General features: G+C 42.4%; 1 protein-coding gene across 1 annotated transcript; it reads right to left on the reverse strand.

The window, feature by feature from the left end:
- Positions 1 to 674: 674 nt before the first annotated feature.
- LOC133425438 (leucine-rich repeat-containing protein 3-like) lies at positions 675 to 4077 on the reverse strand. The gene is made up of 2 exons (XM_061716293.1): positions 3763 to 4077; positions 675 to 1145 (listed from the first exon to the last, which is right to left on the reverse strand). Exons 1-2 carry the CDS (start codon positions 4075 to 4077, stop codon positions 675 to 677), a joined length of 786 nt encoding a protein of 261 aa, XP_061572277.1.
- Positions 4078 to 15809: the final 11732 nt, after the last annotated feature.

The following is a 15809-nucleotide window of genomic DNA, read 5'->3' on the forward strand; positions in this document are numbered from 1 at the left end:
AAAAGCGTTTGAACGTGTCTCCACTGGACGTAAATCTGTAAAAGCCCGTGAATGGGTAAAGGTTCCCTGGGGTTTTGGTTTTTGAGCATCTTTATATAAAGTTCTGTGAGAGCAGTCTATTAAAAGATAAGATCGCTTACAGAAAAAAAACACTCTGAGCCAGGGAAGAAGGTTTTGTGTGACGGAAATTATTTTTCATTCTCAAAAAAATGGCAAGTTATTCGCCTCTGAAGCAAAACATTAAGCTTTGAAGTGTGAAATCTAATTTCAGGCTGCGATACAACCTGAACAAGAAGGTGTCCTTGCCCCCTAACCCCCCCCCCGCCAACGCAGCCCCTTTATGGATCACTGAATACACAAAGTCTCTACACTTGCTATACATAAAAATAGACCTTAATGTTACTTCATTCTCCGCTCGTCCCTCCAAAAGAACCGATTTACTTTCATAAAATACATTTCTTTTTTCTTCCAGTCCTTTAACTTTTTCACCAGTCTTTGATTTTGATGAGATGTTTAAGCCTCCTACTCATGTCTTTGTGCCTGGTGGAGAATATATCAGTCGCTGTACATCCATTACCGCTCGCTGTTTTGTGTCTCAGGTGCAGAAGTCGTAGATTCTCTTTCATTTGTATTCATAGTTGCGTTTGGATCCGCACTCAGCCCTCCGACAGACACTAAAGCCCGCTGCTCGCCGTGTCGTAGTCCTTGCTAATGTGGGAGGTGCTGGGCAGGGACTTGAGGTACTCCATGTGTCTCCTGGCGTCCTCCTGGTTGTGTTTGATGTAGTAAACGATGTACGCCGTGACCATGAAGAACCAGCAGAACATGGCCACGAACATGGCCACGTCCGTGGTTTTGTGGTGGAAGTTGCAAAAGTTGATCCCTGAGTCCAGGACCTGGATCACCGGGTGGCCCACGTACTCCTCCCGCACCGACGTGTGGCAGCTGACCTCGTTGACCGTCTCGGGGTCGAGCCTCAGCTCCCGCAGCACCTCCTGCAGCGAGCACTCGCAGTGCCAGGGGTTGCTGGAGAGGCGGATGCGGGCGTGCAGCTTGGTGAACGTGTCCTTGGGGAGGCCGCTGAGCCGGTTGTTGGACAGATCCAGGGTGCGGAGGCTGTCGGAAACCTCTTGGAAAGCACCAACCTCATGGGAAGAAGAATTGAATGTGGAAATGTCATCAGAAGAATGGTATGACATGTGTATATTCCAACATATTTCCACAAGCTCACACCAATGGAGAGTGTTTAATTGGAAAAATTGAATTTGCTATTTTATAACCAGAGGTGTCAAGTAACAAAGTACAAATACTTTGTTACCTTGGTTCCATAGTAATGGTGCCTGATAGCAGAACGCCCGCCCTCCAAATCTACATTTGGATACTCTAGGAACTACGAGTAAACCTGAGCGGAGAGCTCTACCAGGAACATAAGGCACTATCAGGTCTTGCAAATAATGCGGAGCTAAGCCGTTTTGGGCTTTATATGCAAGTAATACAATTTTAAATTGGATTCTGAATTTTACAGGTAGCCAATGGAGCGACGCTAACACTGGAGAGACGCGGTCTCTCCTGCTGATTCCTGTCAGTACATGTGCTGCTGCATTTTGGATCAGCTGGAGCCTATTCAGCAGAGGTGTCAAGTAATGAAGTACAAATACTTAGAAATTTGGGTTATCTATACTTCACTGGAGTAATTATTTTTCAGACGACTTTTTACTTTTACTCCTTACATTTTCACACAATTATCTGTACTTTTTACTCCTCACATTTTAAAAACAGCCTTGTTACTCTATTTCATTTGGGCCTTTAAAAAAAAACTATCCAGTTAAATTTCTCCATCCGGATAGAGTGAATTTGGTTGTGGTTGTTTCAGATGTTCTTGTCCAGTTTTGTTCTTACATCCGTTCCCTCAGATTCCTGCAACTAAACTTGGATGTACATTCCAATAAAGGTTAGGATAAATGATAACATGCCTCTGAAGTTTGACTTTTTGCACCATTACAATACTTATAGGCAACTAGTCATCATATCTCCTGCTCTCTAAACACATGTTAATGCTCAATAGTACACATATATGCTTCTTTAATATATTTACATTATACTAAGATGCATTCATTTTCAATGGATTTTGTCTTTAATGGCTTTCTCCCCCTTACATTACTTTTACTTTTATACTTTAAGTAGTTTTGAAACCAGTACTTTTATACTTTTACTTGAGTAAAAAACTTGAGTTGATACTTCAACTTCTACAGGAGTATTTTTAAACTCTAGTATCTATACTTCTACCTGAGTAATGAATGTGAATACTGAAGACACCTCTGTTTATAACGCTTAAGATCCAAAGTAAAAAATCGTCAACATCTTATCCTTGCTGGAGACAATGTGGTTCTTTAAATGCACATCATGCACATATTTTTTGGAATTGCGAAAAAGGGAAATTTTTCTGGAAAGATATACATTTAGTTTTGACAAAAGTACTTGGGTATGAGATTCCATTAACATGTACATGTCTTATACTTGTGTCATATTACAACGGTAGTGCAGGCGGAGGATCGCTGGTTGGTTAAGACTCTCCTTACAGCAGGAAGACCATCATTAGAAGCTGGTATAAACCTGAATACTCTAAAACAGTGGCTGGATATTATTAAAGAAATATGGACGATGGAAAGACTGACCGTATCCTGGGTTTGAGGGAAGGGCTATTTGAGAAGAGATGGTAAAAGTGGACATTTTATCTAGAGCAGGAATCGGCAACCCGTGGCTCTTTAGCGTCGCCCTAGTGGCTCCTGGAGCTTTTTCAAAAATGTTTGACCTTTTTTTTCCTTTTTTTCTTCTTTTTTTCCTCTTTTTTTCTTCCTTTTTCCTTTTGACTTTTTTCTCGACATTTCGACTTTTTTCTAAACATTTCGACTTTTTTCTCAACATTTCAACTTTTTTCGACATTTTTACTTTTTTCTTGACATTTTTACTTTTTTCTTGACATTTCGACTTTTTTCTCAACATTTCGAATTTTTTCTCGACATTTCTACTTTTTTCTTGACATTTTTACTTTTTTCTTGACATTTTTACTTTTTTCTTGACATTTCGACTTTTTTCTCAACATTTCGAATTTTTTCTCGACATTTCGAATTTTTTCTTGACATTTTTACTTTTTTCTTGACATTTTTACTTTTTTCTCAACATTTCGACTTTTTTCTATAAATTGTACTTCAACATTAATGTCGACATTTCGACTTTGTTCTCGAAGTGCATAATGAAAAAAAAATCTTTCTCTTCTAAGATATTATTTGGATTTTTCTCCTGCCTCCTCATTCATAGATTCGCGTAACAAAAAGAGTCATGTGGAAAGACATTAGAATGCTACATTTGCAGCCGAGGACCCAGTTCTAACTAATATAGAAACATGCAGCATGTGTTGTCTTCATTCTAAGGCTGATACAAGACTTTTTTGCGGCTCCAGACATATTAGTTTTTTGTGTTTTTGGTCCAATATGGCTCTAAAACATTTTAGGTAGCCGACCCCTGATCTAGAGAGAGCATAAGGATGCGGACCTCTTTTTTTCTGTCTCTTTTCTTTTTTTGGATAGATAATTAATGTGCTAACCCACAAGTTTATGTTCATGTTTTTCTACTTTTTATTTTCATTTGTTAGTTTGTTGCACGGTGAATATACAGATAATTTTTGTAATCTGGTAAAAATGTGTAGTTGTAATAACCTGAAAATCCAATAAAGACAAAGTGACAAAAAAGAAAAGCGCTAACCTCCACGTTCTCCAGGGCGTTGTGGGACAGGTCCAGCTCCCGGAGGCGGTGCAGGTCGGAGAACGCCTCCCTGGGGATGTGCTTGATCTTGTTGGACGACAGCAGCAGCACCACGGTGTCCCTGGGCAGGTTGGCCGGGATGCTCTCCAGGTTGCGCGAGGTGCACTGCACCACCATGTTGTTCCTGTCGGTGCAGTGGCAGATCTTAGGGCAGGCGTGGACGCCGGCGACGAGCAGGAGCAGCCAGCCGACGAAGAAGAGGCGACTCGAGGAAGGATGCTTTCTGGAGGAGCTGCTCCTTTGAGAAACCCCCATTAGCAGGCGTTGAAATCACAGCTGCTGGTGAGGTTGGTTTCAATACCCGTGAGACATTAAACATTATCCAGAGAAGAACATCTGCTCATTTGGAGGTTCAGCAACTCATTCATTCCTGCTCTCTCTCCATCAGAAGAGCTTGCGTCATGGCGAAGGGACCAATGTTTCACCTTCTCCATCATAACTGACCTGGACAGTCGTGGCACACCCAGTTCCAAAGAGGGCACAAATCCAAAAGTTTGAATAGATAGAGTTTAAATGAGATGTCAAAGAGCAGCGTGGCGGCCGCGACCTCTGGAGGAGAGCGTGAAGAGCGCTCTGACGGGCAACGTAACATTCGTGAGTTCAGGGTCGTAGGGCGCATCTTCTGAGCTGACTGGAGGACACCTGAAAAGTGGAGAGACAAACGATTGATTCATGTTTTTTCTCTCATTCTCTCATTCCACAATCCCACAACCCATCTCCAGTGAACTTCAAGTAATTTCCTCCTTCCAGACCGATTCCTCCTCAGAAGGGAGGACAGAAGTTCAGTATTATCATAATAATAGACTGTTTCTACGGCTCGGCTCCCGAAACTCCTAATTTGTTCCCTGCGAGGAAACGACAACCTATTAAACAAGGTCTGGGCTCATCAATATGCAGCAGATGAACTTTGAAAACACCGATTCGGGATGAAATAAAAACCTGCGTGCGTCCTAAAAGACTTACAGAGACACAAGTGAGAGTTAGTGTCAGGATTCAAATTAACACCATGACACTTCCGTGTATTTTTGTGGGAGATTAAAGAACTTTGTTTGCTTTTTCATAGATATGACGGATGTGATTTAGATATTCACAGATGCAGAAAGAGACGATGATCATCATAGTCACATTTTGTTGGGAAATTAAAGGAATAATAAATGTGCTTTTAATGGTAATAAGTTGCAAATTGAAGTGCCAATAATCACTGTTGAGTCATTGTAAAGCTTAAAAATGAACGATTCCCATCTTGTTTGTGACCTCGCTCTCCTGGGACGTAAAACTCATTTAAAAACAGCTGCTGCAAGCTCTGAATTTCTAGGCAGGAAAATCAGCAGCAGAATTAATATACATGTTTCTAAAGTGCATTTAGGAATACAATAAGCATATTTCAAAGAATATAAAACAAACGAATGACATGGTGTACTTGTCAAGCATCAAACCTTTTATATGAGCAATGTAATCAAATGAAAACTTAATTCAGGCTTTAAAAAAAGCAATGTAAATGTGTCTAACGAACTTCCTCAGGTAGAATAAAGAATATAAAAGTGATTTCAGTCTGCGCCTACCTGAAAGCTGCTCTGGCTCCGGTGCAGGTCAGCGTGCACTCAGAGGACAACCTTTCTGTGTTCCATCCAGGAGATCCAGGACCCGTTTCATCCTCTCTGACGGTCCTCCGGTAACTGCAGGATCTGCAGGAGCTGCAGGAGCTGCAGGAGCTGCAGGAGCTGCAGGATTCGGCATCCAGCTGTTTAACCTCCCGCCAGCGCAGCTTTGCAGCAGCAGTGTGTATGGGAGAGGGAAAGGAGAGAGAGTGTGTGCGAGAGACAAAGAGAGAAGGGAGTGTGTGTTAGCGCAGAGATACTGTAGGTCTGTTTAAATGATGCGCCAGCAAGTCACTGGCTTCAACAGCAGAGTGGAGTGAAATCAGATTTAAACTCTCTACAACAGTTGGAGTGAGTACATTTGATGGAGCGGTGACGTAGTCTGGACGTAAACAGGACTGCAGCTGAGGATTCACGGCTGTTTCACTCCAGTTTGGCTTCAACAGTTAAAGATTCAGACCTTTTCTTTTAAAACTGAACAGAAGACGCCTACGGCAAAAGTTTAGTGTACTCTTCTACACAACTCACTCTCCCTGGACTCGTCTCCATCACTCTGAGTACGTCCCCTTGTTTGTTGCTCTGATTGGTCGTAGCCAGTACTGGAGTTGAGGGGGGATGAGGGGGGATGGCATCACCCCTGAAATAAAAACGGTCAAAATCTCCCCCCCCTGAAATAAAAACGGTCCAAATCATCCTGTAAAACTGCCATCCCTCCTTTCCATCCCTTATGTCATTTCATCAATGAATGTGGTTTTACTGCTATTTCAACATTTAGAGTCATCACCAGAAAAATAACACCAGAAAAATGTGACCATTTTCACCTGTTTCAGGTAAATTTTCACTTGAAATAAGTAGAAAAATCTGCCAGTGGGACAAGATTATATCTTCTCATTACAAGCAAAAAAATCTTGTTCCACTGGCAGATGTTTCTACTTATTTCAAGTGAAAATCTACTTGAAACAGGTGAAAATTGTTGTTTTTTCCAGTGATGAGTCTTGTTTTAAATGTAATGAGATTTTTTTTACTAAAATGAGACATTTTAACTCGAAATAAGACAAATATTCTTGTTAAGATTGTGAGTTTTTGCAGTGATCCATTTTACTTATCCTGTGAAGGACAGAGTCATATTGATAAGTTCAGAAAAGTGTTTTTTATTGTTGTGTTTTGATGTATTTGATATAAGCCCAGTGGATATTTAAAGCTTACAGAAGGCTGCATTTAACTGCTGCTATGTCATTCCTGCAGTATTTCTGCAGCTGTTTTGGCCAGTGCTATTATTTGTAATGTATTATCGTAATTGTGTTGTAATTATTATATAATACATATATATATTATATATGTATTGTATTAATTATATTATTAATATATATATCATATATCTACTTCCAGCTCTGATATCTACTTCCGGCTCTCGGTGAAGGCGGACGCTTTTCTGCTCCTCTCCCTTCTCTATCTGCCCTGCTGCTGCTTTTGTCCTGTCTTGTCTTCAGAGTCTCTCTTTTTCACTCCTCCCAAATTCTACAATCATGGAATTGATTAACTGGTCTCTCAGCACAATTGACCAAATTTATTCCGACAAGAAGTCAGGGGGTTAGGGAGCCCTCTTGCCCCGATGGGACATTTTTTGCTGGATACACAATGGATTCCTGGAAACATTGGAGACCGTTGTGTTTGGTGATCCTTTCTGTCGAGGACGTTGAAGATGCTTCATAATTGGATTTATGATAGCAGGATTCCTTCTAATTGGAGTGGGGGGATTCCTAGTCTATCGACAAACGCGTAAGTCGTCGACAGCTGTTCTGGCCCTTTCTGAGCTGCCCGACGTTGCTGAAGAGATAAGCACGGCTATCAACACTCAGACTTTAACGCTGGGAGAGAAAAACCGCAAGCTGGATGCGATTCTTGAATAGAATCGCAGGCTAGCGGCGGTCTTTGAGCTCATTGGCAAGATGGATAAGACCTTGGAGAAGTTGGAAGCTCGGCTTGGCGGGAATTGATCACAAATTCATCTGTTTGGAGTCGCCATTGATGAACCAGAGACTTAAGGCAGACGGAAAATTACTGAGTCTGTCTGTTCTTCCAATACAATTGTTGATTCTATAATCTGACGGTTTGGCCGACCGCTCCAGTCACAATCTCCCTGGTGGAATGTAAACAAGTGACTCTGCCCCCACTAATCCTCCCCTCTCCCAGGAACATTTACGGACCTGTTTCAGAACTGACTGAGCCGTCTGATAACATCAAGGACATTGGCTGAGGAGCAGCTCTGAGCGAAGTTCACGGACTTACCGCTTACACACACACACAATGATAAATACACGTTCCTTTATAGTCAACGCCTTACCACCCCCCCCCCCCCCCCCCCCCCCCCCTCTTATCAACCCCCCCCCCAACACAGTCAACAGGTTTGAGACTGGCCGCGGTGCTCAGTTGGGGTACTGTGCAGGGATCCCCCCCGCCCCTAGAACCACCCCCCCACACACATGTTCAAGCCTTGTGATGATGATGTTAAATTTGTCATGTTGCTTTCTGTGCTGAGGTGTTTTTTTGCACTTTCACACTATGTATTTACACACAGTATGAGGATGCCTTTTTTCCCTCCTCCCTCCCCAATGTCATCCTTTCACTGATCTGTTCTCACCAGTGTTGTGCGTCGCCCATATGCCCATGTGAACTCTGAACTTATAAAATGTATGAACATTTTGTGAATGTGTATATTCAACTTTGAGACTGCTCAGCCGAAAATCGGTAATGTGTATCCAATCGCAACGAGGCACCGATGACGTCACCGCAGCGCGCGTAGGATCAAAACGCTGCGCTGCTCCTTGTCCTTTCTCTTTTTCCTTCATTCAACTGGTGGGTCAGCACGTCTCTTTGGCTCCGGGCCGAGAGGAACCACGACCTTCCCCCCCCCCCAAAGGGGGGGATAAGAGGAGAGGTCTGCAGCGTGGTCCGGCCGGAGGATCAGCGAGGATCCACGGCGCAGACAGCGGCGCTGCATCCCTCTCTCCCTTTTCCTCTCTCTTCCGATCAACCTCTCATTCTGAGCAGCTGGACCTTCTGGCTCCGGGCCAAGGTCCCCATCTCCCTTTCTCCCCCCGGCTGGGGGGAGGTGTAAGGCCCCCATCGGATCGGGCCGCTCCGTTGGACCTGCAGCCCGTTGAAGCCGCGGTCCGCGGAGCCGCTCCCATTAACTCTTGGTCTCAACTTTTCATCCGGAGCTCCGACTCCCGCTTCACGTGTCCCCGGTCCCTGGGAGCTGGAAAGGGGGGGAGAGCCGCTTCGAAGCTCGGCCCCGGCCCAGGGTGAGACCCGTTCCTCTTTTCTAACCTCTCTCTCTGCTCTTGAGCTTCACCTGAAAGGACCTGTGGCCAGCCTGCCCCGCGCAGAACCGAGACGCATCCCGCCGCCCCGTCCCGGGGCCACGCGCTTATCAGCCCGACGGTAACCCGCACGTCCCAGAAGTGGACCGGCCCCGCGCGCACCCGAGACGACGTGATAGCCTCCGGACCGGGGGGGAGCGCTGGCTGCTTCACCGTCCTCTTTTGATTCCAGAGTCAGGAGGAGGAGCGGTAGAGACGGGAGACCTCTTTGACTGGGGACTCCGACCAAAAGACCCGGCAGGAACCCCTGATCAGCACCCGGAGACCCGAGGAGGCGTGAGGTTTTGAGACCTGGGTGTATTAGTTTAACTGGGAGTGTTTCAGAGCTAAATCCGTGTTCAGAGCTGAGATTACATCAGCATCATTATCATGACTGTTGTCATTAATTTGTAGTCACTACTTTCTGCTAGTCATTCATGCTTTAAAGCGCCGTTTCGCCAGTTGATCACGGTTTAAACACCGGGATCACCATCCGGTCTAATTGCACGTGGCGTGGTTACAGTCTCGCCACCTTTAAATGCGGCAGCCATCTTTATGCAGCCACAATGTTTTAAACCATAGAGGTTCGTTGATATCATGTTTAGGATTGCATTTGATTTCTTTTTCATTCCATGCATTTAACTTTCATTTCACTTTTATTAATTGTTGTTTTTCCAGTTAGTTAATGGTTTTATAATACTTAAGTTCTGCCATCAGGATTTATTCGGGGTGTTACGTTACCATCTTTTGACACCTATATGTAAATAAATTCTGATTGATTTGTAATGAGTGGTTGTTGTTATTTCATACAAGATTTGGTCACGATGGGGCGGCCCTGTGGACCGTTTCCAGACTCCACATCTGTTTAACTGCGTCTGATCGGTCAGGCTCGTGGAGCGCTGGACACGTAATTCTTGTATCCAGTGGTCGTCGTCGTGTTGAAGTGGTGTGGATTTTCTTTTTGTTAAAAAGTGGATGGCGGTCCGTCTTCCGGCGTAACAGCTGCCAACACAGGAAAGCTAATCAACTAAATTGACTTTTACAAATCCCAGAACCACCCATGTCAGAGTGAAAGTAGTTTATCATCTCCTCAGATGGACAGGAACCAACATTAAATATGAGTTGCAGTAGAAAACAGCCCAAGTATTAGCTTGAGCGTGATGCAGCACGTTTGCGAGATGTGTAAAGACAAAACTACTGAGTGGACAACTTTAATGGCACAGAAAAACAATAAACCACAGTGAGAAGACCCAGAAAACAATCTACTGATGATGATAAATGACCTAACAGTCCAGGAAAAGAAAATGACCAGTTTAGCATCCTCTTTCTTCTCCTTAGCTTTCACCAACGAGTTAAAGACAGATTCCTCCTTGTCTCGCTCCTTTTCCATTTTTCCTCGTCTCCTTTAATTTCTAGGGACCCTTTCCCATAATAGACGCTCCAAGATTCGTCAAAGTGTTTTGAAAGTATAATTTGAAGGTGAAAGAGTAATGCAGTTTTGATCCGTGCTACTTTCCTTGTGACCCTCAGCAAATTTCTGGGGGGAATTCTGCAGGACAGGCAGAAGAGTGGGTACAACTTTTATCTACTGCATCACAGCACAAACATTAAGCACCTCAGCTGGCGTACCACAAAACTGTTGATTAATAACACCGATAAGTAGTCCATAAATCCCACCGTTAGCTCATAAACAGGGGTTTCTTTACCCTACACTGTGGCCTTTTAGAGCTGAAACTCTGCACAGCTGCCTTAAAAATGGGTGCAGATATTTATGTCTTCTACAATATGTAAATTTTACAATGACATTTGATGTGATTTCCTTTTATTTACTGGACGAGTTGCCCAAATAATGAGTGTGAATGTAGCATTCTAAATGTATGACATTTTTGGTCCAGTCCCGACTTGGACGCAGAGTCAACAAACCCTTCAGATCCCTGAAACGGTTTCCTCTTTTGTTATTTATGTCTAAGTTTATACCAGTGCAGAAGGGGAAACCTGTAGAGCAACAAATTCTGACTCTGCACTTTTTCCTCCAACTCATAAGTGAGCTGTGCATCCGTGGACCCGGGTGGGTTTGATCAACACGCCCACCTGTCAGCGGCAGTACCACTAACAGGCTCGGAGCTCCTGCAGGAGATACTGGTGGCTGGCAGTTGTTTGTTATTCGTACCGTGCAGGATATGTTAAGTGGCAAATAAATCAATACTGTGTTAAAACAGTTTGTGTTTGTCAGAAACCTCTAGAGCAGGAGTCGGCAACCTAAAATGTTGAAATAGTCTTGTATAAGGAAGGCGAAAGGCAAAATGTTGAGAAAAAAGTGGAAATGTTGAGAAAAAAGTGGAAATGTTGAGAAAAAAGTCAAAATGTTGAAGAAATATTCAAAATTTTGAGATAAAAGTCGAAATGTTGAGATTAATGTTGAAGTACAATCTCGAGAAAAAAGTCGAAATGTCATAAAAAAAGTAAAAATTTCAAGAAAAAAGTCGAAATGTTGAGATTATGGTAATTTTGAAGTACGATTTTGAGAAAAAAGTCAAAATGTTGAGATTAATGTTGAAGTACAATCTCGAGAAAAAAGTCTCAATGTCAAGAAAAAAGTCAAAATTTCAAGAAAAAAGTCGAAATGTTGAGATTATGGTAATGTTGAAGTACAATTTTGAGAAAAAAGTTGAAATGTCAAGAAAAAAGTCGAAATGTCGAGATTAAAAAGGAAAGGAAAAAGGACGAAAAAAAAGAAAAAAAAAGGAAAAAGCCTCATCTGGCTCCTCTCGACACCGATCCCTTCACTCGGGGCAGCACCTGATCCCTTCACTCGGGGCAGGACCTGATCCCCATCCCGGAGACGCCACTCCACTTTTCCCACTGACGATCACAGTCTCAGATTTTTAAACCACATAAAAGCTTCAAAAGCGCTCTTCAGAGTTACTGTGGCTGACGTCACACAGGGTTTATGTCAGGTTCAAACAACCTACAACATCCAAAACATAATACAAAAGAGAGAAAGACAAGAGGTTAAATGTTTACTTGCAAGGAGAACGGACAAAGATTCGTTCAGTTAAATCTCCTACCGCTCTGAAGCGCAGTCTGCCGATCCCTCTCTTTTATTTCCTTTAGTTACAATAGGAGTTACAGCTCTAAGGGAGAGGGAAATCACAGCTGCAACTCTTCACGTTTACATAACTCCTTATCTTCAGCGTGATATATGTTGCTCCTCCTTGACCTTGAAACAGCCGGTATTTCTTCAACCGGGGGAGCAGTTCTGGTTTTACACAGATATCTCTTTGATGACTTCTCCTCTCTACAAAACAAACTCTGCAGATTTGAGTTGTACGTACACACCAAACAAGCTTAGTTTATATATAAAGGCAGTTGGAGTAAATATATGATTACTCTGTGTTCAATTATTCTAATAGTTTGTTCAGTTGGACTCCGTCTCTCTGACGAGCCTCCCCTCCGTCCCCATGTCCGATCTCAGTGGTTAGTGCTCACATTGACTCCAGAAAAGTTAGTTTGCCTGGTAATGAAGTTGAATGTTGTTATAATCATCTCCATGATGCTTGTTTTACAAATGGAACAATGTTATTACATGAAACATGAAAAATCAGTAAAAGTAAAAGGGACAGAGACGTTTTCTGCTGGAGTTTTAGTTAGTTTGCTCCTACACATGACGGACATGTGACGTGAGCTGATGCATCTTACTAATATGCCATAATGATGAAATATGACAGGAAATGCCGGATTTTCTGGACTATAAGCCGCACCTGCATATAAGCAGCATCCGCTCTATCTAAAAAAAAAAAAAAAGATATGCAAGCTGCAGATATTTCTGTTGTTAGATTAGATATTTACTACATGTACAGAAGGATTTTGAACTGTAAATGATGTACATGTTTGTACCTAAATAGATCTTTCCTAACAGTGTCTTTTAACACGGCAGCAACTTTGCTGATTAAAACGGGACAGAACCAAGAGAAAATAACCAGTATTTATTTATCTGTTTATCTGTTTGAAATCTGCTTTTACCTACTTCTATCTGCTAAAGAAGAAGTAGTGTATTCTTCTTTGCATTTATTTTGTCTTAGTTTTGATTCTAATTCCAGTTAGAGCGTCCCGAGCGGTGGAAGAAAAATCCACAGAATAGCTGCACCTTTGTATAAGCTGCATGGTTGAAAACCTATGAAAAAAGAAGCGGCTTATAGTCCAGAAAATACAGTAAATGCACTTAATGCATTTAATAGTACATATTACAACTTGTACTGATGACATTTCACCAGTCCATAAGAACACACTTAGAAAAGGGCTTAAAAAAAGAAAATCTTTACTTTTATGCTCAAAGTTACAGGAGTAGTTTGCTTTGCGTTTGTCCCGGTGGGTCTGGTGGAGTCCACTTCCGGCAAGTGTGATCTGAACGTTGATTTGAGGATCTTTCTGAGATACAGTGAGCTGGTGTCCGGAGCAATACCTGAAGCTTGGGACTGACCCTTAAACGCTCTTCTTTTAGTCCAAAAACAACTTCTTCAGCTGAAGAACATTATGGCACAACAACTCATCGATCTGTTCTCCACCAGGGGGGTCACTGTCTCCCGGTGACATTGTGATGTACAGCTGTGTGTCGTGTGGACAACACCAATACTTGCAGAATTTAATATGATTTGTCCCGTCGCGTGTTGGGTGTCTGAACAAGTTTAGGTCACATGACACGTATCTACATATCTATGACTGCTGTTGGGAACGAGGTTGAACCTAGAGGACAATAAAGGTGATATAAGATAAAAATAAGGTACAAAATGAACAAAAACATGACATAAAACAATTTGTCAAACACAACCAAACGTTTGTTCCTACCAAAGTTTCCGAAAATGAAGAAATCAGCTCTGCTCGCTGCTGTTTTTGTCAAACATCAGCTTAAATACAAGTCACTTTGTGCTCTTTATGCTGAGAAAACTTTAAATGTTTATTTATTAGGTTATCGTTTTAGGTATTTACCTGAATAAATGACTGAATTCCTGAAAGCGGATTGTTGTCGGCGCCTTATCGCCGGCACCCGCTGATGCATCAAATTCAAATTTCATGCTCACTTGCACTTTTGAATGACACCTGCGTTTCCTCTTCACGTGTCCCCACCTCTCCCCCACCTGCTGTGTTTGCAGATTTGTTTTGGTTTGAATCTCCATCCGTGTGAACGTGTGACAGCAGGAATAAAACAACAGCGGGGAACCTTGACAGAGGCGGACAGGGGGAGGTTAAAAAGCTGCAGGTTTGGCTGGTTCTCCTGCTCGCGGGGTGAACCGTCCTCCTCCTGCTCCGTCCATCACTGACTGCTCGTCCTGTCACTTTTCATAAGCATTGATTCCCACCGTCCTGACTTCAACACTCAACCTGTCACTGCTGCTGTGACTAAATGTCTTTTTGAAGGTGGCCCCGTTCCTGCGGAGCACAGACCACCTGAGAGGAGCCAGCGCTTCCCAGGCATCTGTGAGATTAAATGGCAGCCATGTGCAGAGTTCAGCCACGTCAATTTTCCTGAAAGCCAGAATCATTGATTGCATCGACCAGTGAGGTATTTCATCGGGAATGAGTTTCTTTCCCTCATTGCCGGCAGCATCCGAAATGAAAGTGTTAGAATAATGAAGTGTTAGAAATGAAAATGAAGTGTTAGATCAGGGGTCGGCAACCCAAAATGTTGAAAGAGCCATATTGGACAAAAAACACAAAAAACAAATATGTCTGGAGCCGCAAAAAAATGAAAAGTCTTGTATAAGCCTTAGAATGAAGGCAAATGGCGAAAGGCGAAATGTCGAGAAAAAAGTCGAAATCTCGAGAAAAAAGTCGAAATATCGAGAAAAAAGTCGAAATATCGAGAAAAAAGTCAAAATTTCATGAAAAAAGTCGAAATGTCGAGAAAAAAGTAAAAATTTTGAGAAAAAAGTCAAAGTGTTGAGATTATGGTAATGTTGAAGTACAATTTTGAGAAAAAAGTCGAAATGTCGAGGAAATATTCAAAATTTCGAGAAAAAAGTGTAAATGTTGAGAAAAAAGTCCAAATGTTGAGAAAAAAGTTGAAATGTCGAGAAAAAAGTCAAAATGTCGAGATTAATGTTGAAGTACAATCTCCAGAAAAAAGGCAAAATTTCGAGAAAAAACCTGAAATGTTGAGATTATGGTAATGTTGAAGTACAATTTTGCGAAAAAAGTCGAAATGTCGAGATTAAAAAGGAAAGGAAAAAGGGAGAAAAAAAGAGAAAAAAAGGAAAAAAAGAAGAAAACAAAGAAAAAAAGAAAAAAGAAAAAAAGAGAAAAAAAGGTCAAACATTTTTGAAAAAGCTCCAGGGAGCCACTAGGGCGGCGCTAAAGTGTAAAAATAATAAATAATATAATATTGTATAATATAATATTGTAATAAAAATAATGAAGTGTTAAAATTGACTGTTTTTATCTTTCTTTCTGTATTGGGACTGACAGATTGACTCCTCAGTGAATCTGTGAACCACCTCGGTCCTCTAGGTGGTCGAAGCGTCGCAGGGCTGGCCAGGGGATTTGTTTCACTTTCTTCCTCATCTGCAAAGCTCCAGAACAATAACCCGTCTTAAATCAATTCATACGCCCCACCGGGGCCACAAGGATATGGAGCCGAGCCAGTTCGGCTCACGCTGTGTCAGCACAGGAGCACACACTCAGTGATTCCTGAGATGTGGTTGCCATAATGAATTGCAACAGATCCCTTTATTTCCTCTGGACAAAAAGACCATTTTCACATCATCTCTGTTGCCTGCTTGCGTCGTTACAGATGACATTGTGTGATCGCGCTGTGGAAGCGACGGCCCTACGGCGTATTCTGACCTCTCTAAAGTCACGCTAGCTACGTTTGATAATGCTTCACTGCAAAGCCCAGATGACATTGGATTTCCCCGACTCTGCTCGCACTTTCTTTCACTTCTGATGGAGGACACGAAATGTTTTGGCTCCATATTTAAAATGTGGAAAAGGAAAAAAACGATTGTTAGTGGCTTTTCAATTGGCACCCCCC

Source organism: Cololabis saira, chromosome 24 (assembly GCF_033807715.1).
Source record: "Cololabis saira isolate AMF1-May2022 chromosome 24, fColSai1.1, whole genome shotgun sequence".
Taxonomy (NCBI): Eukaryota; Metazoa; Chordata; class Actinopteri; order Beloniformes; family Belonidae; genus Cololabis; species Cololabis saira.

What these genes read in the sequence shown, in the direction of transcription:
- LOC133425438 (XM_061716293.1), bottom strand. Translation starts at nt 4,077, where the DNA reads ATGGGGGTTTCTCAAAGGAGCAGCTCCTCCAGAAAGCATCCTTCCTCG. An exon ending in ACGCCCTGGAGAACGTGGAG is followed by an intron (nt 1,146 to 3,762) that starts GTTAGCGCTTTT and finishes TCTTCCCATGAG; the next exon opens with GTTGGTGCTTTCCAAGAGGT.